The sequence below is a fragment of the Acartia tonsa genome, chromosome 5 (assembly GCF_053477335.1).
Source record: "Acartia tonsa isolate MP-2025a chromosome 5, ASM5347733v1, whole genome shotgun sequence".
Taxonomy (NCBI): domain Eukaryota; kingdom Metazoa; phylum Arthropoda; class Copepoda; order Calanoida; family Acartiidae; genus Acartia; species Acartia tonsa.
The window spans coordinates 20,378,648-20,406,555 of NC_137264.1; the positions used below are offsets into that span (position 1 = coordinate 20,378,648).

At 31.0% G+C, this 27,908-nt stretch overlaps 2 protein-coding genes across 8 annotated transcripts in view; both read right to left on the minus strand.

Moving 5' to 3' along the window:
• Window positions 1-845: 845 nt before the first annotated feature.
• On the minus strand, window positions 846-14,750 carry LOC145318989 (uncharacterized). 7 transcript variants are annotated; one of them, XR_013879630.1, is made up of 13 exons: window positions 14,594-14,750; window positions 14,223-14,308; window positions 11,411-11,492; window positions 8,668-8,754; window positions 8,272-8,402; window positions 7,832-7,919; window positions 7,077-7,110; window positions 6,614-6,775; window positions 4,142-4,227; window positions 3,732-3,812; window positions 2,821-3,391; window positions 2,435-2,562; window positions 846-1,057 (listed from the first exon to the last, which is right to left on the minus strand). XR_013879630.1 is itself a non-coding variant. In XM_080160799.1 (12 exons), the coding sequence occupies exons 6-12, from the start codon at window positions 8,388-8,390 to the stop codon at window positions 3,284-3,286; spliced, it is 678 nt and encodes a 225-aa protein (XP_080016925.1). In that variant the 5' UTR covers window positions 8,391-8,402; window positions 8,668-8,754; window positions 9,812-9,862; window positions 11,411-11,492; window positions 14,223-14,308; window positions 14,594-14,750; the 3' UTR covers window positions 2,821-3,283. The 7 variants fall into 7 exon arrangements, 1 of the variants encoding a protein (XP_080016925.1); XR_013879629.1 differs by lacking the exon at window positions 846-1,057 and having other exon boundaries at window positions 2,212-2,546; window positions 2,839-3,391; XR_013879628.1 differs by lacking the exon at window positions 846-1,057 and having other exon boundaries at window positions 2,212-2,562.
• Window positions 8,528-27,908, minus strand: part of LOC145320052 (apoptotic protease-activating factor 1-like) — a 61,304-nt gene continuing 41,923 nt past the window's right edge. The window contains exons 34-47 of the mRNA XM_080162491.1: window positions 19,155-19,204; window positions 18,978-19,040; window positions 18,757-18,874; window positions 18,273-18,387; window positions 17,722-17,784; window positions 17,310-17,398; window positions 16,673-16,822; window positions 16,163-16,241; window positions 15,806-15,872; window positions 14,223-14,308; window positions 11,411-11,492; window positions 9,812-9,862; window positions 8,668-8,754; window positions 8,528-8,542 (exon numbers count right to left, since the gene is read on the minus strand). Coding sequence (XP_080018617.1) covers window positions 8,528-8,542; window positions 8,668-8,754; window positions 9,812-9,862; window positions 11,411-11,492; window positions 14,223-14,308; window positions 15,806-15,872; window positions 16,163-16,241; window positions 16,673-16,822; window positions 17,310-17,398; window positions 17,722-17,784; window positions 18,273-18,387; window positions 18,757-18,874; window positions 18,978-19,040; window positions 19,155-19,204 — 1,115 coding nt within the window. The remainder of the gene's footprint in view (window positions 8,543-8,667; window positions 8,755-9,811; window positions 9,863-11,410; window positions 11,493-14,222; window positions 14,309-15,805; window positions 15,873-16,162; window positions 16,242-16,672; window positions 16,823-17,309; window positions 17,399-17,721; window positions 17,785-18,272; window positions 18,388-18,756; window positions 18,875-18,977; window positions 19,041-19,154; window positions 19,205-27,908) is intronic.

Consider the following 27,908-nt stretch of genomic DNA (forward strand, 5'->3'; position numbering starts at 1 on the left):
AATAAATCTAAAATAATATTTGGGGGGCAGATGAAGAAGTCGTCAATTTTGCTTTGTGTTGCCCCCCAACGACAGCTGAAAAACACTTTTAGGTTTCGTATTTTTTCCGAATTAATTTCGTTGTTAACGGATATTAATCGGCTGTGAAGTCACACTTGAATATACCTATTTTTATAATTTAATACATTTAGTGGAAGTGATTGGACACTCCGCAGAGCAAAATCCACGCGGATTATTCGTGAAAATAGTTTGTTATCCTCATTATTTTTGTTTTTTTTCTATAAAAATTAAAAGATGTTATAACATTATATGCTAAATATCAGGGATCTTATGGGATAAGACAATTAACCATAAATTTATTTAACTAATTCACCCCAATTAATAAAAACATAATTGCCCTTATGTTGATTAAAATTTTTTAGTAGAAAAGACAATGCTGGTTTCTACCTACCAATCAAGGTGTAGTAAAAGTAATCAAAGTTTTAAAGCCAACTTATGCGAGATACTATAAATTACAGTCAAAGTAACCTTTCCACATGTGGCGTGCAATACATACTTAGAAAAATAAACATAACGGGACCAGTTAATATATTCCATGAAATGCAAAACTGATTATCTATTTTCGAGATCCTAAAACGGAATTATTTGAAAAGTTGAAAGCAAAAAGGCGCAGCAATAAAAGACAATATTTTTGATGTAAATATATTTTTTAATTGGAATATATATGACCTTGAAAGAAAATTAAATACGAAAAATGGCATAAAACCATAACATTACCTGTTATTGTAATTGTAACCTATTATTTTCTGAAAATCACCTATAAATAAAAATATCTTTTATTTCAATAGTTTATTTTTCCTTCATTATACGTATCTTAAAATAAATAATTACATCATAAAGACTCGCGTATTAAAAAATACAGCATTTCTTCTATTTTGATTTTTATCACACTAATTTTACTAAGGTACAATAAGTCTTCTTCAAATACACTATTCAAAACGTCTATTGTGAAAATTAATCACATATAAATAGTTTTCTAAAATTGGCTCATTATTAACTACAAATGAATGCGCCCCAAGCATCTAGGGGGCTCTGTATCTAAAGTGGTAGAAAGGGGTTAAAAAGCCTAAATCATCCAAATAAATAAAACTAAAATTAATAGCCTGAAACTGTCCTGGGACCTATGTTAAGCTCTTATCAAATAACTTTATGTAAGATCTCGCTAACCACTGAACCGACATGGTTCTCCGTTACAGTGAAGCTTCTTATAGGTCCTGTGATGGTTTTAATTTTTTAGATAAGTCTGGGTATGGTTTTAGGCTATTTTTCTACACTTCTATATTCCTTTAAATATAGAGACCATAGATGCTAGGAGCGCAGCCGCTAACAAATCAACAAAGGAGTATGTATCTGTTAAAAAGAACTTGTGAAAAAAGCAGGGAGGGTCATTCTGTTTATTACACTGGTAAACAAAATTTTATGAACGCATTATCCTATTAATTGGCTCAAAAACTTTGGGTCCCTTTATTGAAGCTTGATTAGTTGGTTCAAGTTGGTGTCCAAACTTTTTAACCATTATTTTTAATCTACAGAAGGAGCAGATATATTTATAATCAGTCCAGTAAACTGAAGAAAAAAAATTTATTCATGATGTTTGAAACAACTTTTGATAAAAGATTTTTTTTCGTGTAGCAGGGTAAAAACATAAAATAAGAGTTGTACCACTTAAGCTGATATAGGTAAATGTTATTTCAATTTTATATTGAATACTTAACTAGTGTTGACATTAACCTCATCATGGATTAATATAGAATACTCAAAGTATTCTATTAAAGGGAAAGTACGATTATGCAGCCATAACATAGAAGAAAAAAATTTAATTAGTTGACCAAAATACATCACATTTCATTCATTCAGTTCAATAAATGCTTAGCATTCTATGTTCTAAAATCTTAAAATCCGATTATAAACAAAGACTAGTTTATGGCACATAATTAACTTATTTTAGAATCCTCCAAAAATTAAGCTACATAAAAATTTACAAATCAATCATGTCTATAATGAGCGGTACAAATATTACAAAAAATGAATAGGTACAAAAACTAAATTTTACGTCCGGCAGGCGTACAGACCAACATATCCTAGATGTTAAGTAGCTGCTCTAAAACTATTTGAACCTGAAATGTCTTTTTTTACAGAAAGTTGTAATGGTACGTATTCAGATTTATTATGATTATAGAAATAACAAGATGGCATACCTACCCAAAATCTAGAAAAGTTTTCTTTGGGAATTGAGTTTGAGAAAAATAATCTACCTACCTACAATCTACAAATGTTTTCTGTGGAAAATGAGTTTGACCAATAAAATCTACCTATATACAATCTACAATACTTTTTCTATGGGAATTGAGTTTGAGCAAAATAATCTACCTACCTTCAATCTACAATTTTCTATGGGTATTTGACCTTTACACATGTGTATATAATATCATTGGAATAAAGATAATTAAAGGTTACTTGCAACATAAATAAATAAATATCAGGTGCTTACACACAAATTACCTGTTGAGCACTTATAACCCACCTACCTTATTTTTGGAACAAATTGAAAAGGGATATGGATTTTTTCTATTCCTGACCCCTTCTTGGGGCCAAACCCTGCGGAGCTTATACCTAACTGTGCCAAAACCCTGTGGTGCTACCTAATAGCTAATACCCAATAAAATTTGAATTTACTTGACATAAACTTAAAACAAAAAAAACGAAAAAATAGCCCCGTCCCCTAACCCTATTTAAAAAATAAGGAGAGGGAGGAGTTACAAGTGTTCAACAAGGAACTTTGTTTGAATATTAAATATTAACAAACATTTAGCAAGAATGACATCATCCATATAATAGAAATACATACATATAATAAATGTCAAAAAATTCCAATATTTTTTTAAAATGTATTGATTAACTATCAATTGAAAGAAAATGTTAGGGGTCAAAATTGGACCAACGAACCCTCCTGACCTCTCCCTTCCCAAATTTTCAGGCTTATTTTTGGTAAGGTTTAGTAAGGGTTCTTACCCCTACTTGGGCTACAATTAAAATTAATAATAACTGGTGGAGGAAAGGGGGGGGGGGGAAGTAGGTTTGAAATACAAAATTTTAAATAAATTGAAATAATTCTGAAGACAATATAAAGTTTTGAAAGTCTAAGTTTACTTTTAAAAAGTCAAGTTCAATATATTCACCAAAAAGTACAAGATGCAAAAAAACTATCAATAAAAGATATATGCTAAGAAAGGTTATTTGGGAAGAATTTGGTGATTTCTGTGTTTGGTCTGTATTCATTGAGAATATATAATATTCCAGCGTCGTCTATTGTCACAAATTGAGTAAAATCCTGAAAATAAAAAAAAGGTGTGTTTAGTTCTTTAGACTTAAAACAGCATTTGACTGGCACTAATCTTACTGCTGTAGGATTATTTTTATTCAGCCGTCTACCATTATATTTTTCCCTTCTTAACCTCCTTGATATGAACCCCAAAAATTGGTAATTTTGTCCATCATCATCGGGGTTCTATTTCAATTTATCGTCCATTATCTTATCCTGGGGTTCATATGTAGGATTCTGTTAATTGAAGATTTAATGTGGTGTAAAAAATCTACATTCTTCTTTACAACGGACATTCAGGTGGATAAACCTCAATTATATAGTAGCTGCGCAGCTTCTACACACTAACCTGGTTTATAAAAACTCTGTCGGCCGAACTGCCCTTCATATCGAATGTTTGTAACAATTCTTTCTGCGACCCTTTGCCAGTCTAAAAACATCAATTTTAAAATTTTAATAAAATCAAATTGTTTTATTCTTTAAACTAGAAAACTAGCTCGAATTAACAAAACCAAGATTAGTTTCCATGAAATAAAAAAGCCTACTGTCCTTTCGTGTAAAATATAAAAACATTATTTCCTAAACTTACAGGTTAAACAACTTGAATATTAGTAAACAGCAACCCTCTTAAATGACCTCAAAATTAATGAAAACTAACCCAAAAACGTTTGTAACTGTCTTGACGGACGTCTATAATATCATAGATCTGTCAGCTTGATTAAAACATTTCAAGAAGAATGACAGGAAAATATAAATTACCTTTTTATCTTTCCTATTGGCAGCTGGTGAGTTTGGAGACCGAACATTTTCTAGATTTAACGAATTCGGCCGTTTTTGAGCTGAACCTTAAATAAAATTAAATTTTTAGCATATGTAGTTTATATAATATATATTGTATATTAAAAACAAAGAAAAAAAACATGAAAACACTTATTATATATGTGTATGTTAAAAGAAATACCAATATTTTGTTTTTAGAATTATAAAATGAATTTAAGAGATATTTTAATAAGAACATGTATATTTTTATATCGTTTAAGCATAAAGAGACCAGTAGGTTGCGGGTAAATTCCGTAAAAGTATGAGTTTTTGGGCTAAAAACAGTAGTAGAACGATAATATTCACTGAATATGTATATTCTAAAGAACTTTGGACAATCAAAATTTTTTTAAGTTAAAAAATTGTTATAAAAAATTATTGGAAAGAGCTTCAGAAATTACAAATAATGCCAATTATTTCAAAGATATTAATTTTTAAAAACATTATTTGATTGTCCATGGTAATTCTTTGTATTATATGTTAAAAATTAATTTTTGTCATCTTGACATTAGCAAAGCGTTCAGTGAAAATTTAAGTTTTTTTTAACAATTTTCAGGTATTGTTAACTTAAAAAAACTTTTTGTCTATGATTCTATTCTATAAGGAATAAACATATTTAGAGAATATCATTGATCTACAACTGTTTTCAAGCCTTAAAACTCACACCTTTACGGAATTTACCCACAACCTACTGGTCTCTTTATAAGTAAAAGTAGAGCATTGATAAGTACTTAAATATTTTCTTATTTATAAAAAACCTTTTCCACAAATTGGATAGGTCCTTGCGTCCATACGTTACGGACAATAAGGCATATGAAGTTGAAATCGTCCTTAAAAACTTTGCGTACTCTATTTGGTATTATTTGGTTCCAAACAAGCAGTGATCACACTTTTCAACCAATAGTTTTATCTACAAATGAGCTTATTTTGTTTATCATCAATGAGGATGAATTTAAATTTTTCAATAGGAAAGATTTCTTGCAATCAGTAGAACAAGTTTTAAGTTTAATAATAAAGAATTAATTTAAAAGATTTTTGCTCTCTTAAAACTTCCATATTTCTCAGGGAAAAGGATATGTGATTCTGACAAACAATTCTAAGTCAAAATTTCCCCTCAACCCCCTTCCCTTTTTTCTCCCCTCCTCGCCCACTTCCCTTTCAATTACACCAAAAAAACAACTTTTACTCCAAATTTACTCCAACAAAATATTTAATTTTCAGCAATTTCAAGTGGAATTATTTGGCTGAATAGCAGACGTTGCATATTTCTAATCAATATTTCTTATATTTGGAAAAAAATATTTAAAGCCTGCGATAGAAAAACGATAATAAAATCTACATTCATTTTGACCACCTACATGCTTGGTTTTAAAAATAAATACAATAGAAAAATATCAAGAATCTGTGTTTATATATTAAACAAGAAATACAATATGCATGAAAAGAAGTACAATATAAAGAAATATTTTAAAACCAATATAACTTGGACTATTTTATTAAAACTTAAGGCTTCATTTAGTTACTAGAGGTTTTGCCTTTTAAGGGGAGGAGGTTTGATCTCTACAAATAATAGTTATTTATCGCATCGTATTAGAAACAGCTTTCCGCGGGTATCAAAATAAAAATATGATAAGGATAAAACCAGTTTTATTAGACCCAGGGAAGGTGAAGACCCGGTCTAACAAACCTGATATAATTTTATGATTTTTATTTTAATATTCGTGAAAATTATTTCTGATACGATATACACAATTTTTCAGTAGGGCTGAGAACCGGTTCTAATCCATCGGATATTTATCGGTTTTGAAGCAATTACATTTTGTGCATTTTAAACTTAAAGACAAACACAAAGATAAAACCACTCCTTTTTAAAATTAGTGTATGATAAAAATACAATACAATAAATATCCAACCTTTGGATGTAACAATGGACAGGTATTAATTTTGGAATATGATCACATCACTAATCCTATTGTATCTTATCTTCCCACACAAAACAAAATATTTTTAATAAAATGATCTATGTCTTAAAACTGTAAATAAATATTTTTAATAAAAAAAAACAACTAAAATCAATGAATGGAAGGACAATTTGGATCATGGAAAGAAAACGAAGTTGCGGTTTTTGTCTTATTTTCACAGTAGCTTTCCTCCTATTTCTAGCCCATGCTGGGGGCTTTGCAGGGACAATCACCTAACCCTGCGGGGCAATTATTAACATTTACCTAACCTAAAATAACCTATCAAAAGGTACTGTGAAAATACGACGGAACCCAGTACTTCGTTTTCTATCCATGATCCGACAATTTTAGTAACAATTACGTTCCTCAAGGGCACCTAGAGGCCTCTAGTGGCGTAGATGCCACAGAATATTATTTTTGGTAGGTGCTAGTAATAATTAAAAAATTCAACCTGCACTATAAGGAATCTTGTGACGTCTTAGTTGCGAAGACAACAATGGCGACATCGGCGGCAAAAGTGGAGACTTTATAGCAGGCGGAGAGGTTGCGAGAATTTGTGGTGATTTTGCAACACTTGGCGGGGACATTGGGCTGCTGCCGTGGCTTCCAGATTCTTTACAAAAGGACACTCTTATTTTTTATTTAAAATGTAGAGATGATTTCTCAGGGACGTCTAACGGGGGTGGGGAGGTAAAGGAGTAATTTCTCCTCCCCCCCCCCCCCCAACACCCACAAAAAATAAACGAATTAACAAATTTTAGGCGCCACCTACATTCCTACCCTTTCGATACGTCCTACAAGTCTTTCTGATATTTAGTTTCTGTTAATTAGCGTAACGCTGAATCAGTTTAAAACAACCATCTAACTAGAATTAAGCCTAAAGTTTTATGCATTTCATTTAAAATAGAGCGTTCCTTTTATATGACTGTTAGACCCGGAAAGTGAAAGCCTTCAAACAAAGAATAATGAGTACATACAAGGTACCAGGATTCTACCATCGGCATAAATGCTTAGTGGAATATTTATACATCCAAAGAAAGATTTACATTTAGTTTATCAAGGGATATTGGGAAAGTTTTAGCAAATACTAAAAAGTCAAATGAATTTGAGAGTTTCTACTACGGGCGTCAAGTAAGAGGGTATCAACAAGATAAGATATTTGGGGTATAGTCCCTTTCGTGGCAACGCACCTTAAAGGGCGATTTTTCGTATTTTTCACAGTAGATTTTCCCCTTATTCTAGCCCCTACGGGGGGGCTCTAACCCTACTGGGCCAATTGCTTAACCCTGCGGGGCAATCAACTAACCCAATATAACCTAACCTAACCTAAAATAACCTATCAAAAGCCATTTAAAAAAAACCACAAATCGCCCCTTAAGGGGCGTTGCTACGAAAGGTACTATTCCCGATATTTGAATTACTTCCCTGCCATTTTTACTTCCCAAACGCGCACCCAAAAATTGATATGCATACACCTAGTTTGTACAATCACAATCCTTATAATAAAGTAACAGAATGTCTGTTTGTACCGGAGGATCTCGCTAGTCGCTGAACCGATATGGTTCTCCTTTCCAAGGTAGCTTCTCGTCTACATGTATACTAGTTAAATATCCAACATAAAACTATAATAATACTTGAAATTTTGCATTTTATTTCATATTATTCTTTTCCTGTTCAGATTTGATAGGTTTGCCAGGTGTGCTCCATCCAGGCTGTCCTCGTGGATTGAACTCGCGTTGGATCTGGACTCACTTGACCTAAATATTTCTATGTATTAAGGGTGGGATGGGCAAATGACGGAAGAATTAATTTACTTACTTCCACATTTAAAAGCTTTTTCATGCAATAATTTGAGAAAGTTTCATTTAGGTATCTAATATCTCAAGACAATAAAATTATTGGGTTAAACAGATTTTGAGTCAACGAAAAGGATAACGATGTCACAAAACATTAGGTATCAGTATAATTTAACAGTCTAATGTCCTCTCCCTTCCAAAATAACAAAATATTGTCCATCAATTGTTCTATCCCTGGTTTTTGGTTTATAAAAGGAGCTTCATATCATTGTTATGTGGATGGTGGGGATAGTCATATCAATAAAACAAATACCTTCTAGAACGGCTGGGCATGGGGAGAGACAACTTTCGTTTAGGACCAGCAGACAAAGGTTGAGGCTTAGCCAGGTATTCCAAACTCCACCAAATTAATCTGTCCCCAACGGTTAACATTTTCTTTCCATCCTAAAATTAAATTAATAAAACCAAAGTGCTAGGATGTCTGTTTGTAAGTCTGTAACAAAAGATCCAGCTATCTGTACCGATCAGGTAAAACTTTATATATTTTGGTAGAGGGTAGCTTAACCCCTCTAGAGAAATAACGTCTGAAAAAAAAAGAGTTTATTAAAAAAATACAGAATATTTAAGGAAAAAATCTACATGTTACATTTTGAATGTACAGAATTAGCTTCAATATAAACATAGCTTCTCTATAAATATAAATGCTCACCTTTGAGATGGCCAGATCCTTGACCCAAGAGTTGTGAAGTTTGAGTGGAGATGTGAGCAGGCTTCTTCCAGTTTTTATATCCCAGACCTTCAAAATTGATTCAGATTATTATTAAGAAATATTTCTATTGAGTATCATTCGTAATACAGGGCTCGGCAGCCGCGTGTAAGCCTTAGTAAATCGTCTTATTATAATTTAGCTTGATGTCTGAACCTTTTCCTAAACAGACAATCGATCTTATTAGAATTTTTTTCTTCATTCAAGTGGGTTTAAATTTGAGGCAGGGCAATAATTGTTAGGTAAATATATTATTTATAAAAATTAATCAAAGGATCTTAAAGAAACTTTCTCATAAATAACAGATGGAAACATAGTAATATTAGGTTTAAGGTACCTATATTTTTTATTTTTTTTCTAATATTATTTATCTATGTATATCATTACCTATTATTTTAAATGATACAACATACTATTTTTGCATACATATAGAGTATAGAATAGAGAAGAAAATCAGAAAATCTTTTTAAAATACAAAGCATGCTAGAAGTAGATTTTTAGAAGGTATGATAAAGTAAATTCTAAAAGAAATAAATAACTGAGTGTGTAAAATTATTTTTAATATCTAACATGAAAAGAAAAAAAAGATGTATTTAATGTGAAACAGATGTGAATGACGTTACAAAAAGTCTGACCGACAGACATTCACTGGGGATTATGAATATAAATTCACTATTAAAAATATTAGAAATATGAATCAACATGTATCTAAAGTAAATAACTAACAAACAAATATAGAAGGATCAAAAGTGCAATTTAGTTTTTTATCTCTAGTTATCAAAAGTTATCAAAGGCGGTTTCTCTCAAAGTACCTATTTGAACACAGAAAATCCTACATCATTTTTTTAAAATTAAAATACGAGAGAAGGAGGAATTTTTCGTTTAGTTGTTTATTTTAAGTTATATTGGGTACGTTTCTGGGTAGCCCCGCAAGGTTGGGGCACCAAAGGCATAGGCCCAGCATGGGTTAGGCATAGGAAAAAACTGCCCCTCCCCCCTTATTTTTAATTTCTTTTTTAATAAGATGCTAGGATCTTTTTAGTGTTCGATAGTCACCTTGAGGGAAAGCACGAAGTTGAAATCTTACCTGGATTGTAAATTTAGAATTACCACCACCAAAACAATTAGATTCGGAATCCTAAGTCACAAAAATAACAAAAACCATTTGTGTCTAATTTAAACTATTTAAAACAGTAAAAGAATTCGAAGAAAAACAGCAGAACCTATTGTCCAAATATCTAGAGGGATAAGACAGTGGACGATAAATTGTTAGCAATACCAAACAGCCAATCTAAATTCAATAAATAACCAAAAGTTGAGCCAATGAAAAAGATAACGTGATAATAAAACTGTTGGTACTAGTATAATTTACAGTCCAATGTCTACTCCCTGACTTATATAAGCATCAAATATATACAATATGTAAGAATATTTCCTATATTGTATTATATACAAATAAAAGTTTTTGGGAATATTTCCTTGATTAAATAAACAAGTAGGTAAATAAAATGTTAATAAATATTTGGTTAACTAACATATAAAATTAATAAGTTAGCAAACTTAAGCAATTTACAAATATTGTAATAGGAAAATCCGGTCAATAACTTATACAAAAAAATAAGAATGCAAAAATTTGGGAATAGTCCCTTTCGTGGCAACGACCCATAAGAGTCGATTCGTCGTATTTTTAAAATGGCTTTTGATAGGTTATTTTAGGTTATATTGGGTTAGGTGATTGCCCCACAGGGTTAGGCAAATGGCCCCGCAAATGCTAGAAATAGGAGAATAGCTACTATAAGAAAAACGAAGAATCGCCCCTTAAAGAGCGTTGCCACACAAGGACTTTACCCCAAATTTTTTATTCTAATACACGACAAAAAATATCAAAAAATACTTTTTTAAACAAAATTGATCTCAAATTTTATAGAGCATGCAAATGTAAAGAAATATTGAAGGCTATTCATATTATGAACTAATAAACTAAATCTAATAAAATGTTTTAGAACTAAAACTAAACTTTTAAAACTGAAAATTTTATACAACATTGAAAGTTTGAATTTAGCTTATCTATTGAAATTCGTGGCTTGTCATATCTGAAAGAAAACAAAAAAAGGGATACTGTTGGTTACTTAGATTTTAAAAGTTTAAAGGGATAAATCATTGCAAAATGAATAGATGTCCGATCAGACAACTAAAATTTGTCAAACTAAAAACAGAAACTTTTTTAGTAGAGAAAGTTTTTCTTACCTATGTTTAGTAAAACATGATTCAAAAACATAATACCAGCGATGACATTTTATAATTATAATTTCCCAAATCAAAGATTTATTTTTTTAAAGGGGTAGTTTCACTAAATGCATTTGAACTTAATTTAGTGAACCCCATATTTTTTGGTAGTTAATGGGTTAAACTATATTCATATGGCATATATTTGAAATAATTTCAATTTTCTACCACGTAGTTTTGAAAATATCAAGACTTGAAAATCGTCTTTTTGTGATATGCAATTTAAAAAGTCGATTTTCAAGTCTTGATATTTTAAAAACTACGTGGTAGAAAATTGAAATTTGCAAAGTGATTTTTTGGGGAATTGCAAATGTATTCAACTTTTTATGACAAGCTACGATTTTCAACAACACAGCTACAATATTAGAAATTTTCATGATAAAATGGAACTTGTTTTAACCTGTGTTTCTCCAGTATCGTGTCCAGTGGCCAGAATATTACCCGCAGGACCAAACCTTGCCCTCCGAATTTCTGGTCCTTGCCTAAATAAAAATCCAGGTTATATTGTGTAATAAGTTAGTAATGTATTAATCTAATGTCTTTATGTTTTAACTTGTTTCATTCTGCTGAAAATAAAGTTGATTCTTAATTTAAACATATTAATTGTTCATAATATTCAAGAAATTAGGAGTTACATAATTTTTTTTATTTTAAAACGGTCAAAGGGTACAATGGAAGAAAAACTACATTGAATAGGCTATTAACGAAATAGTGTATTTTAAAATATTTGTATAAAAATGCACGTATTTCAATTTTTTTTAACATTTTTTTAAAATATGGCTTGATATTTTAGATGATTTTTGTGGGTTCCTCTAAATATTTACTAGTATTTGTCTCATTTTTTATTCAACCAAATAAACTATTTTGTTACAAGGATGACAACATTTATTAAAGCTAATCTGGACATTTCTGATATATGTACTTCAATAGGTATCTAAGAAATAAAATAGCATTGAGGAAAAATCTAAATGTTTAAGATTGACGTGTTGATTATTTTGTTACGATTATAGTTTAGCTTTACTTTACTGTTGATGGAATATTTGAAAAGGAGTTATCAATAGGACGATTCTAAAATAATAAAATTAACAAGCAACCCACCCTATATGTAGAAAAACATGGCCTTTAAAATGATATTATTTGAAGCAAACTGCATTAGGAAATATTTTATTTAATACATTAAATAAAAATTTTGAAATATCAAAATAACAAGGATGATAACATCCATAAAAGTGAAGCTTATCAAGAAACGAACATTGACAAAAAAATGTATTTCAAATTACATACATACCAGCAGGGATAAGGGATAGGAAACCTGGCCATTAATTAGGTCCCGGCCTAGATTTTAAAGGGATATTGCAACTATTACAAATTCCTATCAAACTGGCGGACGCTCCCAAGTAGCTATCGCTCTATACCAATAAGAATCGGCCTGTTTTAACAACCAATCACCAATTGGCGGAAATTTTAAAAGCAGACAATTCTAGAAAAAATAATGATTTCGTCTGCTACTAAAAAATAAATACAAATGGTGTTAGATCACATTAGCTTAATTATTAAATCTGCTTAGAGTTAAACATTAAAAAAGGGCCATATAGAAAAAACAAAAATAACGGGATTATTTTTTGGAAAGAAGGTAGCTACAAATTTTCATTTGGTAGTTTATAAATTAGATGTTGTATTTTGAATTTTAAAAATTTAATACGGAATTGATACAACACCTTAACCCTAATATATGTACAATACAACACAGTACAAATCTATCACTATATAATAGTATCCAAAGAACTTGATAGAATGTTACCCAAGTGCATATTAATTTATTTATTTTGAATTTTAATTAGCAATGAAATTTTCAAATAAAATTTTTACTCATTAAAAAAAATGCAAATAATACAAACTAAAATCTGTCTGAGGGAAACCCAACGATAGCTTTCTGACAGTTCAAATTACCAAAGTAAAAGATAAAAAAATTTTGGGAGAGAAAAAACTTCATTTTAACAAAAGCCATTAATATATAGGTTTATAAAAAGTTATGTTTTTTACTTTAAACTAGCTACCTGAATTAGATTCTATACTTTATCTACACACACACACACAGCTTTTTCATTAGCGTTTTATACGAACCACTGCGCCATCCCAAAACTGGTTTATTAGGCTAGAAATAGGCCTGAAATAATATTTTCCTACGTTACCCATCCCTTATCCCTGCATACCAGATGTTAAATTTGGCCATATGGTATATTTTAAGACTTTATTATAGAAATGCTTCGCTGATAAAACAGTGCCTACTCGTCCTAAGAATCATTATTCCAAATCAGAAAAGTGCCTACAGACATTCGATTAACGATTTATGGAGTTTCTACGCTTTTTCAATTTAACCTAACTGTTTTAGGAATCGGGTTTAAATTTGTAGCGCTGTTGTGGTGCAGGTGCCGAGCCCTGATTATACCCAAAGAGAACGAGTTCAAATTTAATGTAAGGGACCACTTATATAAATGCGACGCACCTAAAAATATGTTATAAAAAGCATATATTTTAATATTTTTTTATTAATTGGGAGACAATTTAATATTTATACATATTTAATATTTTCCATATATTCGTACTTATCAGACTAGACGTCAATTCACATAAAATTAAAACCCTACTTGAAAGAAGGAGTATGTCCATCTGTGTGTGTGTAGGTCCAGAGGTACCTCCACCCATCAAAGAACTATAGTCCCAAGAAACCCCCTCCCCCTTAAAAAGAACCTTTTCTTCTTCAAAGATTTTTTTAAAAACAGGGGCTACTCTTCCCCCGGCTTTCCCTCAATTGCCCCTAGTATGTTATGTAGACGAAAATTGAATTAAGCAATCATACAAAAATTGTTGCTGCTTCATTAAAATTAAAATAAGTCCGCCTTGCTTAATTTAGGTACTTCAAGTATTTTCAAATTAATCTTTACTATAAATGTCAAGCACCCGACTAAGGCGCAATTGAAATGATTTATAATTAACTGGAAAATACAAGAAGCAAGAACGTTAGAAGATTGGAGAGGGGTCAAGGGGTGTCTACTATTTACCCCGTCTAAATAAAGATTTTGGGAGTTGGAGGGGTCAACAAAAGTTTCGCCTCCGCCCTATAAAGATTATGTTCATGTTCGTTCAACCCCTAAAATAAAAAGCTTGGACGTATTTTGCAGGAAAGTTTTGGTGTTTTTTTAAATACTTACTCCGCTATTTTGATGAGGCATTTTCCAGTTTGTAGGTTTATGATTGAGACACCCCCAGTAACGCCCCCAACAGCTGCCAGACTTTCCTGAAATTTTTCTAGATTGATTGTATTGTACCAGAATTTGACCCCCCCCCCCCCCCCCTTATTAATCTTAGTTCCTCAGGGAATGTCTTGTCAAGCAGATAGAGAAAAAAAACATTTCTTGGGCAAATTGCATCCTCAATACTTCATGGAACATCTAGAAAATTTTGTAAATTTGATGAAAATCTAAGAAAGGTCAAATGTCGACAGTTTAACAGACAGACAAACATAAAAACTTTTTTTTTTAAAAGAACTGCACACTACTTTTTTAAAAGGCTAAATAACAACCTGTTCTCCCTCCCAAACATCCAGACAGCTGGAGAAGCTTGTGAAACCTTCGCAGAACTTTTCTAGCTCCAATCCTGTTTCTATATCCCAGATCCTGGTGTGGGTTAGACAATTTTTTTAAAGATGGAAATAAAGGATGACAACATATATCCATTAAAATACGGACAAATTGATTTAAAGAGCAGATCATGTTAAAATCAAGAATATTTTACACGCATTTTGATGTTTTCTAATGATGATTGCAGCCACGTTTTCTAGTTTATCAGGTTGTCATCAAGTCTCGTTATTTAGTTGCAGGAATGTGGCCACTGCTTTAGGCTTTTTCCAAAGATCTGTGGGGGTAAATGTTGTTGGTTTGATGAGGCAGTTGAAGAGATGAGTTACATCATGTTTTCTATTATTTTTATTTTGTAGCATGACTGACCACCCGACCAACCAGGTCCGTAGCAGTCCAGAAAATCACATTTCACCCATTGCGTTACAGCCGGACGGGCGGACAGACAAATTAATTATAGAGTAACATTGCTATTGAAAATAGGAACTAATAGTATGCTGCGAAAATTTTACATTGAAGTGAAATAGAAAAGTAAGATTAAAGTTATTTAAATCAAAATCATGCTTTTTTTCTCGAATTAAACTTCTTATGATTTTAACAACCTCTTAGAACCCTTTAAATCTATACTATGGTAGCTAGCAACATACCATAGTTTAAAAAAAAAATTTGGATCTACTGCAGTTCACGGTAAAATATTGCTGGTAACGCAATTTTCCAAAAATCTATGAATTTTAAAGGCTGCTAGTTGCCAAACAGCTGAACGTACAGATCATACCTCACGCCTTTTTAAGCGGCATAAGAAGGCCTACAAATAATCTGGAATAGCCAAGATTCAATGATGCACAGGGAAAGCTTAACTGAAGAAAAAACGAGTAAAATAGGTCTTTTTCGCGCATTTCTCTGCACTGCGAGATAATTATGCATTATTGATTTATGTCTATTCCAGATTATTTGTAGGCCTTCTTATGTCGCTTAAAACAGTGTGCGGGCATGATCTGTACGTTCAGCCGTTTGGCAGCTAGCAGCCTTTAAAATTCATAGATTTTTGGAAAATTGCATTACCAGCAATATTTTACCGTGAACTGCAGTAGATCCAAAAATTTAAATAACACAAGGAAAACTGTTGAGTTATTATATTTAAATCATAATTGTTTAACATTCCTGAGAATTCCTTCTCTATCACAACTTAGAACTTGAGTCTCTCCACAAATTAACTCTACATCTCTAAGCATAAATAATATAAATATTATGAAAACAATCATGACAACATCCATGAAATCGAAGCTTAAAAATGATACGACAAACGAACATTAATATTTGTAGAATAGCAGAATTGAATAATCAGAATATAATGTACATATATTATAATGTTGAAAACAACTATAGACAAAAAAGTTTTTTTTTAGTTAACGATACCTGAAAATTGTTTTCAAAAACCCTGAAAAATTAGTCAAAAGCTATGATAATGTCAAACTGACAATAATTCTCCTCCTAACTATTAAAGCTGTTCTAACCTGACACAAGACTGATGTCCTTCGCAAGTGAAAATTCGTCCATCCGGGTGGTAAATTTTTACTTTGTGATCGTTACCACCTAAAAAGTTTGCAATATATGTAGTAACAAATATCTAAGTTTTAAAAGCTATTGATCCATCTCAACCCAAGACTACTTTATCAAACTAACATCTTTGTACAGGCCATATTTTTTTTGTGTTTTAACTTGTATTCGCTCATTTAAATTGATCTTAACTTTTGAGTTGTTAGGTACAATTTTTAACTTTATGCAATTTTGAAGGAACCAGATTCTTGACTCCGATTTCACAACTTTATTGATCACTTTATATGTAGAAAAATAACACTTTTCTAACTTTCTACACGTTTCATAGTAATTCAGATTATGCGAATTTTTGACTGTCAAGAAGAGAAAAGAGTTATCTTAATTAAAAACTTTGGACAACTTTTCATTGGATGATTCAAAACTAGTAGTGTTCATACTTTTCAATCAATAATTTAATTTAGAACTACCTGAAACAACAGTGCCACTTGAAGTAACTTTGATAGTAATAATTGGCGAGGAGTGTTTTTCTTTCAAAGTTTGAACACTGGGATGTCTTTTGTCAAATTTAAATTTCTTGACAAATCCAACACTCGTTCCGTAAACCGCATAATCACAATCTAAACAAAAATAAATGATGGGTGTCAAAACTTTATTAAATCAGAACTATAGCTTCATGGTGCTCTGTAAAAAGGCCTTGAGGAGTAAAATTAGAAATTTTTGTCCGTTTCAAAATAAATCGTTCATACGTCTCAAAAAACTCTAAAAGTTGGCCAATTCTCAACAAAAAATGGTGTTTATTTAGTAATTTCTTAGGCTAGGAACAAGATATTTTGAAACAGACAAAAGTTCCTGATTCTACTTCTCAAGGCCTACATTAGGAGCACCATAAAGCCATAGTTCTGATTCAATAAATTTTTGACTCCTATTCAAAATAGATATACAATTGTATGTGTGGTAGCCAACTGTTTTTAGACTTTTAATCATCCAGAGGTGTATTACATTTCTAAAAACTATGTGAAAATTTCCACTTTGGTATCAGATAAAATGTCCAAAATCGACCCACCCTAATTTGTGATAAATTAAAATAGAATATAGAATATGTACCTTTACTCAGCCTTAAAGCTGTTATTTCATCAAGCTCAGGTTCAGATGCAAATATTCTTCGTCCATTTTTCAAAATAGTTATTCGATTTCTATCGAAATAGAAATTGAAAACATAAGTTATTTATGCGCGTTAAAAGTGAGTAAATTGTTAAGCACTTATATATACCCCCCCCCCCTAACACACCCTAAAATAGGAATAAGTAATTTTTGTTGTTTTTTATTATCTTATATGTTAGTTTACATTGGGTACTGGGTAGTCCCGCAGACTGTAACCCCTTCCCCCCCTCCCCCAAGGGGTTAGGCATAGGAAATAACAATACCTCTTCTCTTATTTAAATTCATTTCATAAAAAGGAGGGAGGGTTTCAGTTATTAGTTATTAGTTCGTATATTTTAAAATATGTTGACTATTCCTGTCGTCAGGTGCGGCTGTGATAGCATCCTCAGACAAAACATTCCCCCCGGATGATTCTTGTCTGATTCAATATTTGGTTTTATAAACATGTATACAAATAAGAAAGAAAAATTAGTTTTGGAAAAATAATTTGGTCTAAATGTTTAAAAAATATCAAGAAATGATGACAAAAGGTCGGCCGGAGGTGACAGTTTTTTTTAAAACTCCCTTATTTTAATTTTGATTTTAAAGGAGAGGGGGTAGAATTTTTTCTAGCAGTGATATAGCTTGGGAGATTGAAAGTACCTTTCCTAAAAATATAGTATAATCTTTCCAGGAACTACAAAAGCTCTACTGAAAGAAGACTCATATTGGTTCCTACAGATTGCGAGATATTTAGGTACAGACAAATTATTTTTATATAAGAATTCAATAGGCTTAGAAATTTTTGTTATATTCGAAAGAATTAGTCCTTTTTGTAAAGTAGTAAGGCTTTTTTGCCCCCTCCCCCCTTCCTGCCCCCAAATGAGAGCTAAAGGCGAAACAGCTTGTAAGTTATATAAAACATTCCTTAGTACTGCCAACTTTTTGTTGGTAATGTTGCTAGCTGCCATATTGTAATTGTTGATAAAAGCTCCAGGTTTAAGCCAGCGTGTGTGGTGTTTGGGTCCAAGTGGCAGCAGCTCTACGGTTCAAATACTCAAATAAATAAAATAACTTTAAGGGACATAGTTCCTTAAATCACAGGCTGGAGATATATTAATAAAAATTCTGCGATTTACTTACAGTTAATAATTAATAGAAATTAATAATTTGGCGTACAATGTCTAATGGCGTACAGATTAGGTAATTAAAAGTGTTTAAACCCCTTATAAATACACATAAATATCTAATGCAAAATGCTCTTACTAAATGGTGTATTTTCTTTAAGGTATTTGTGTTTAATTGACATCTACAATACAAATAAAGACACCTTTAGAGGTCAAACTAGACGTTTTGTCTTTACATTTTGAAATATGACTTTAGAGTAGCTTCATTTTTATTTATAGTATCCCTGGATAAATGGCGTCTGATTCTACATTATCCACAGCCCAGACAATCAGCATCTGTTCACTAAGACCAGCTAGAAGCACTTTGTCATAATCACCCTCGTCCTCATGTTCATCTTCTTCCTACACAGTAACAGAGTGATGGATAGAGTATGAGACTTAGAGAAATATTAGAAATAAAAATTTAGAAAATCAATTAGAACTTTTAAAAAATAATGTTGCATACCTCCGTTTGAATAAAGGATAGATTAACCAGATGACTGGTCTGTCCTGTGAGTGCTGCAACAACCTGTCTTGTCTCTACACACCATAGTACTACCAGTTTCTCTGTTATAGTACCTGGAATATTAATAGTTAGTATGTCTGTCTGTCTGTCTGTCTGTCCTGTGAGTGCTGCAACAACCTGTCTTGTCTCCACACACCATAGTACCACCAGTTTCTCTGTTATAGTACCTGGAATATTTATAGTTTATTGTTATGTGTAGAAAAAACTTTAGACAGAAGTTGGAAAGAAATTACAGACATATAAGAATAAGACGCATTGTTATATAAAAAAAGAAATAATAGGAAATATTTAAGTAAAAATGAATATCTTAATAATTATGGAAATATATTAATAAACTTCATTTACCAAAAACATATTAGCTACCCGCCTAAAATTATTCTTTATAAGAAAAAATTATAATGTAAATGTAATTTGTAAATAAAAACAAGGCACACAACAATAAAAAATGTTGGGATATAAAAGAATTTTAAAAATTGAATCTAAATTTTTATTCATTTTCAAACTATTCCTCATTAGTCGGAATATTTATTTAAATCTTTGTCTGCCCTTTACTTTGTAAATATATTATCAGGGATCTAAAGGGATAATACAGTGGACGATAAATTGAATTGCATTCCAAAATTTTTTTTAATTATCCCTTTTAAGGATTTAAATTATTGGCGTCAAGTTTGGACTTTACTAGTTTGGAACCAACGAATAAGATTATGTGGTTATAAAACTTTGAGTACCATTTTAATTTACAGTCCCCTACCTCCCTCCTGAGAAAAATAGGTAACTGACTCGTTTGGTCTGTGCTTGTTTAATTTAACTCTTCATTCAATTTTCATTCTTTTTAAAATTCAATTTTATCAAATTATTGTTATTGTGAAAAATAATTCTGAATCGAGACCCTTGCGAATCTCCCAACAAATGTTATTGATTGGTTATCTACATGCTGGTAAATATAGTAACATTATATCAATAACTCATGCAACAATTAACTTTTCCCTAATAACATATCACTGCCTATATTTTTAAGTTCTGTTGCATAAAAATTTCGAGACAAAAAAATGAATTTAGGTTGAGAAACAAAAGATTTCAAAATATTGTTTTTGTTTTTAAAAGAAATTTAAAGTTCAAAACAAAAAGTATATTTAATAAGAGACCTCTATGGAAAAATAAACAAACTTTTTCTGCTTAAGAAATAGGAATTCATTAAAAATTTGTATTGTATGCGCGCCCACAGCGCCCACCCACAAACGAGGGCAACTTGATATCTTTGTTAGGCACAAAATCTAGGAAAAGTTCCGGGTTCAGTTTCTTTCCTCAGGGTTAGATCAATCTTTCAGTTCAGCAAAATTTTTACAAGGCAATTATTGTTGTTTTGAATTTAACAAAGCATGCGTTGTCAAATTTTTGTTACTGCTAATATTTGGAGTTACATTTTTCTCGGAAAAAAAATTTAACAGATTTTTAAAAAAATGATTTAAAACAAAATCAAGATGTTTAAAGACAAATGAAACTGATTTATCAATGATCAAAATAGATAAAAAGCCAACAAAAATAAAAAAATTAATTATTGCTATAAATATATAATAAGTTAGGTTTACGATTCTTTAAGTTTGAATTTATATATTTTTTTATAATAAATAATATTGATATAAATCCCTCTTGAAATGCAATATTTTAAACAAATATGACAAAATTTTCCATTTTCAAAACATTTAAGTATGTAAATACTAGAACAAAATATATATTTTTAAAAATTAAGTCGTATTATACAGGCTCTTTATTTTTTTCTAAGTAGGGTTCAAATGCGTTCATATTGTTTAAAGAGTTTCAAAGATCTACAAAAAAAACAAAAGTTTATTACAAATTTTGTGAAGAAAAAAACACCATGAATAAAGTTTAAAAACAATGAGACATTTCTATAATAAATCTATTTTAATGCAACCTTTTCAAAAACCCGCTAAGCTTTCAAAAGATTAATAGTTATTTCTTTCATCGTATTATAAACGGCTTTCCGTGGATATAGAATGTACAATTATAAGATTAAAACCAGTTTTTTTAGCCCCGAGGTGCCGAAGGCACGGGCTAAAAAAACTGGTTTTAATCTTATACTAAAAAAACTGGTTTTAATCTTATAATTGTACATTTTTATATTCGTAGAAAGCTGGATATAATACGATGCTAGACATAGTTTTTTTCGTATGGATGAGAACCGGTTCCTATCCACCGGATTCGAATGAATACGAGAAATATAAATATTAAAATTTTAAACAGAAATATATAGAAAATTATTAAATTAATTCTGTAACAACCCCTTGCACTATCAATACAAATTAACGTCAAATAAAGCTAATAGTTTGCATTCTAGGTGTCCCTGCATCTCCGCAAATGTTTCAAATTATAAACTTTGTGTGGCTACACACATACAGGTCTCTACGGGTAATTTAGGGTAGGTTGAAGTTCGACCCCCACCTCCACATTCAATTTAAGTTTTAAACAAAAAAAAATGTAGAATTTTTTTTAGAAAAGGGTATTTTATTTTTTGCCAGGGGCGAGTTTTCTTTCTCACGGTTGGTTTTTTATTAAATGAATAAGTTAGGGTACAATGTTTGGCACTTTCAATATAAGTAAATGATAATAAAAAACCCATAGAATGCGATAATAACTTCAGAAAAATCGAAGAAAATAGTTTTCATACTTAATTAACGTTTTTAAGTTTTTCTTCAAAAAGTTTAGATAAGATGCCTTTAAAAGTCGTCTATGATTTTGTCAGGGATAAAAATGTAACTTTAAAATAAGAATTACAACATATTTTTTCAATTAGTACAAAGTAAAATTTTGAAGTATATCAGTATCAGTATATTTTTTAAAATGTGAAGTAGAAACCTGAATATTTTATCATGAAAATTGTGTTATGATTTGATTGTCTGCTAGATTACAAGAACAAAGATACTGACAGTACTTGTTGGTTCTTTAAAAAAAATTAGGTAGATTACTTTCAGAACCCCTCTTTTTGCAACGTTATTTCAATAGAACAGAGCCGTAGTCTTAGTGTACTCAATATCTAGACAGCCAACCATTGTTTTAGAATTGTTCAATTTTTTTAACTTCTGATAAAAACAGAATTAATGCTATTTTTGTAAATATTATACCTCCAAGAAATGGCTATACTTCCCAATCATATGTTGTGTGATATTTAAGAGGAATTATTTTGATATAATGTCATTAAAATATTCGTTGAAAAAAGTGCTATTCTAGCTTATACTTTACATTTTAATGTGTATGATAATTCAAATAAAAGATAATGAAGATTTATATTATATTTAATTGTTATAATTATAAAGAAAAACCTGGAAACAGTAAAAAACTGACTTTATTTTATTGACGTAGGGAAAATTTTGTCAAATATTTGAATAAAAAAACAATATAAAACAAAATAAATTATTTTTAATATAGTCACAAAAAGGCTTAATGAGTTTAGGAAATATTTCATTCACTAATCATGTCATTTAAACTCTATTGCACAGAATACAGTGTAAAAAGATGTTCTCGTTTTAATTTTAAGTAATTTTAAGTAATTTCAAATGCATTTTAATACCTTTTAATGATTTATTTTTTGAAACATCTTTTTATAAACTGTTATTGATTTTTGAAGTTATATGTTAAAATGTTTTTAAATTTTGTTAACATTTTGTTTTAAATGTAGAAAATTGGTAATTCTAAACATTCAAAAAATGATTTTATTAAATTTTCATCACTTAAATTGCATGTTTGATGAAATTTTCAACTGATAATTCAAGAAAAATCGTTTAAGTTTTATTATATTTTACTTTGAAATGTTAAAAAAAATATAATTATTGTCAAAAATGTGGAAGTTATACTTTCCTCAAAAAAAGACCTAAAACATGCAAATTAACACGTGTAATGAGATTTTTTTTCTTTCAGGTTTAATTTTAAGTAATTATTGATAATTTTTGTAAAAAGGATTTTATATAAAAAGTTTTAAAACTCGAGTTATGTAGTGGTTCTAAAAAAGGTTGCGAATTTATGCAATTTTCTTGCAAAAAAAATTTTCTAGGATTTTAAAAATAGCAAAGGGTGTTATTAGACGTACTTACAGATACAATTGCTAAGTCATTTTGGCCAAACACTAAAATAAAGTTTTGACATCTGAGGGTCCAACCGTGTTCTGTGACTATGGAAGCTTTTCTATAGAAAAAACATTATTAGTTCATAGGTTAACGCGATCATTCGTTGCAGACACACGCCTTCTTACTTTTATATGAGGAATTTTATTACAGAAATTGCCTCTTCCCTTAAATTTAATTCTTATTTTATTGTTTGTTTCTTCTAAAGAAAATAAACGCTATGCAATTGTTATTATATATGCACGCGGAAATTAAGAAACTCCTCAATTCTTATGCTTATTTTAACTAAGGATATAGAAAAAAAAGGGTGTGTGTTTATTCTGAAAAACATATTAAACATATTTTATTCATAGTTTCAATACTAAATTTTTCTCCTGGGAGGGTGGATTTAACCTTTCAGTTATAACCCTTCAGTAGTTAGCGAAATTCTCCCCGACACAAAGTTTATGTATCGTGTTACTTTTAAAAAAAGATAAAAAATTACGTATTTATAAAGAAACAAAATGTCCTATATCTAAAACTTTAAACGATTTTCAATTCATTGATATTTGTTTTTTCAGTGGTTTAAAAGGCACTAAATGCTAGCCTATTCTAACTACTAGTGATAAAGTCATTTAAATCTTTGTCTGTCCTGTTATTTTAATTGTTTATAATACTTTTAATCTATGTCCCTATGTATATGCAGAAATTCCTTATGTCTTATAAAAATGTCCTAAAGTAGTAGAAGCTGCACTAAAATACTTACATATTACATTCTTAATTCGAAAAAAAAAATATTTGTTTGTTTATTTTATATTAGGTAGAGTAACATCCAACATACAACCTATTTAATTTACTGTACAGTCTTTGTCTGCAAGTCTTAAATGTGATTGTGCATGGCAATAAGTTTCAAGAGCCATTAATGTGGAAAAGCATAAAAATTGCGAATATCAAGCTGTTTTGGGGATTTTAGTTAACGCACTGATAATCAGAAGACAACTTAATATTTAAGGCGGTCTCATATGGGAAGGTTAAGCGTCACCACCACCTTAAATATGTATGGGGAGTAAATATATATTACAAGGGTCCTCTTTTCTTCCCTCCCTGAAATAAAAACCTACATTAAGCTTCGCTGAAAATAAGAATTCAATTAGCGAGAAAGACAGACATACTAACAAACATCCTCTTTAATATACGGATTTTGCAAGGATTTGAACCCACGAATCTAAACTGGCTCATGTCAATGCATGTAGTTTATGCAAATTTAGTTCTCAGCAATAAGCAATAAAAACGGAAAAAACTTGGGGGAATTAAACAAGAACAAAAATATTTATAGCTTCATGGATTAATTTGACTTTCCCGCCATTTTTTTTTCACAAAATTTAACAAAGAAAAATGTGTAGAGAAAGGACGGGGTTTTATTTTTTCCTTGATAGCATAAATTTATTTCTGTAAGAAACGCATGTACAGTAAAGATGATCTACAACGAAAATTAGCATAAAACCGGCCTGTGGGTCCAAAATAGCTGGTATGATTAGTCAAGGAGTATATGATCTTTTTCCTACATATCTTTAGTTATTACAAAATTCATTTTATTTAAATCAAAATACAAAATACAAAAACTTCTTTCAGAGTCTCTTTAACTTTGAGCTGATTAAATAAAGAATTCGTTGCTTAACAACTATGTGTAGTATACTATTGTTCTAAACAGAGAAGAATATTCACAATAGAAATTTCAAGGTATTAAAAATATTGAAATAGAAAAAAAAATTTCTTCCCCTTTAATTTAAATTTATTTCAAAAATAAGAAGGGATGATAATCACTCCTCAACAGACACTGTGGAAAAGCACCAAACTGTTTTTTTATTATTTGGAATAACCTTCTATGTCCTTTTATCCGTGGTCAGATTGACAAGGAAAATAAAAGAGGAAATAGCTTTTATGCAAAATAAAAACTATGCATATACTATTGATAGAAAGATAGACAAAAGAACAGACAGATGGATAGATAGATAGACAGATGGATAGATAGATAGACAGACAGATAGATTGATAAATAAATTAATATTCAAATTTAGAAATAGCTTTTATTCAAAAGGGAGGGGGCGGAAGTGACACTTTTTGAAACCAAAACTAAGGGTCAAAGGAACTCAACTAAATGAAGAGTTACAGCTCTGAGATTTGACATGGCAGTTGCTTTAAAGAGGTACGATATGGAACTGTGAAGAAACGGCGGTTGAACCACCGCTCCCGCCGAAAATTGCCATTTCCCGCCGAATTTTTTTTTTGCCTTTTTTTCGCCAAATTAGACAGTTCTCAATCATCATGGATTAAATTTTTTTTTCATAAAATTTCCCTTATATTTTTACGTGACACTTGTAATATTTCAAACAGGTCAATATTATAAAAAAAAAGATTGCAAGTGCCAAGTGAAAATATAAGGGAAACTTTTATTAAAGAAAAAGTTTATCTCAGATGATTGAAAATTGTCTAATATAACGAGAAAAGGCAAAAAAAAAATCGGCGGAAAACGGCGGTTTCGGCGGGAGTGGCAGTTCCGCCACCGTTTCTTCACAGTTCCATATTGTACTTCTTTAAAGCAACTGTCATCTCAGATCCCAGAGCTGTAACTCTTTATTTGGTTTCAAAAAGTGTCCCTTTGAACACTGCATGCATTTGAAAGATAGACAGACAGACTGATGGATATATAGGTGAATATATAGATTAATAATTTCTTTAATTTAAAAAAATAAAGAAAAAAACTAAAAGCGGTTGATGGAAATAAACAGATAGATAGATGGATAACTATTTTTATTCAAAATATAAGCTCTGCATGCGGTTGATAGATAGATAAACAGAAGGACAGACAAATAGATAGATAAATAAATATTTTAATTCAAAGAAAGAAATAACTTTGATGCAAAATAAAAACTATGCATGCGGTTGATAGATAGATAGACAGAAGGGCAGACAGATAGATAGATAGATGGATAGATATATAAATATTTTAATTCAAAGGAAGAAATAACATTGATGCAAAACTATACATGCGGTTGATAGATAGACAGAAGGGCAGACAGAAAGATAGATGGATAGATAAATAAGTGTTTTAATTCAAAGGAAGAAAAAACATTGATGCAAAATAAAACTATGCATGCGATTGATAGATAGATAGATAGAAGGGCAGACAGATAGATAGATGGATAGATATATAAATATTCTAATTCAAAGAAAGAAATAACATTGATGCAAAACTATACATGCGGTTGATAGATAGATAGATAGACAGAAGGGCAGACAGATAGATAGATGGATAAATATATAAATATTCGGTAAATTCCTCCTACAACTCTTTTTTTCACTTTTGAAAATTTGAGTAGCCCCCCCCCCCCCCCCCCCCCGACAACAAAATAATATTTTCCATAAAATATTATGATGTGTGACAGGAAAGAGAGGAGGGGGGGGGGGGAAGATAGAGACATAAGCCTCTTTAGCCGCCGTGGCAACCGGTTAGCTAACACTCAGGTTGCTACCACAAGCCCTCACGCGACTAATTGTGATACTGTCTTTACAGTCTATTTATATAAAAAAAATCTGCAAAGCTTTCAAAATACTCGTGTGTGATTGGTCAAAAATGAAACACTCTGATTGGTTGGAAGTGGAACTCTTTGGAACGCCGTGGGGATTGGTGGGGGGGGGGGGGGGCGCAAGAGAGTTAAAAGCACATATAAATATTCGTACATGTAGCAAAATTACGTCAGTTTACTACGAAATTAGAATCAGGACAAGATGCCATGGGGATTGGGTTGGGGGGGAGCGCGAGAGAGTACAAAGCCAGAGAGTAATATAAATATTAAATTTTCACATTTTAAAACTTAGTGTTTTATAACATTTGCGCCCAAATGTTTACCGAGGTTAGCGCCGGGAATCCCATCCATGATGCAAACAGTTTTAAATTTAAATGAAAATCTCAATTGTTTACCAACACATTCGCCGTTAAGTTTACCAAGAAGAGCGCCGGCAAGCCCAACCATGATGCCATCCTGTTTAGGACAAAAACATTATCAAGTTTGAGATCTTATGTAATCTTTTTAAACTTAGTACCTACGGAAAAAGTTTGCAAAATTAAAGGGATTTAAACGTTAAAAATCGATCATAATACAGGCAACATCTGTGGCCGCAGCGCTCGGCTCCCTAGCCTATAACCTAACCTAACCTAAAATAGTTTTTTGAAATTTATAAAATTAGAGTACCCTCGACAACGAACATCTGTGGCCGCAGCGCTCGGCTCCCTAGACTATAAGCTAACCTAACCTAAAATATTTTTTGGATATTTTGAAAATTAGATTACCCCTCTCATCAAGAGCACGCGAAAATTTAAATATTTTTCCGCCCCCTCCCCCCTTTATTTTAGAATAATATTTTAGAATAATAATCTCATTGATAGTTATTGGGGCTCTAAACAGAGCCATTAGTAATTGTTAAAACAATATCATTAAATTATAAAAAAGTCGCATCGTGGGTACTGGTTCCCACTCATAGCTGCCATCTTCATTTTCTTGGCAAGCATCTTTCTTTCTTTGTATCTTCTTTTCTGCCCTCTAATATCTCCCTTGCCCTTAGCTCCTCCTCCAACACCCTTGTCTCCATGTTGACCACCCTGAACGCCATTACTTCCGCTACATGTTGCCATTTTGCCCACTGACAAAATACTAATGAATAATATGCTATCAACCTAAATATTTATACTGTTTCA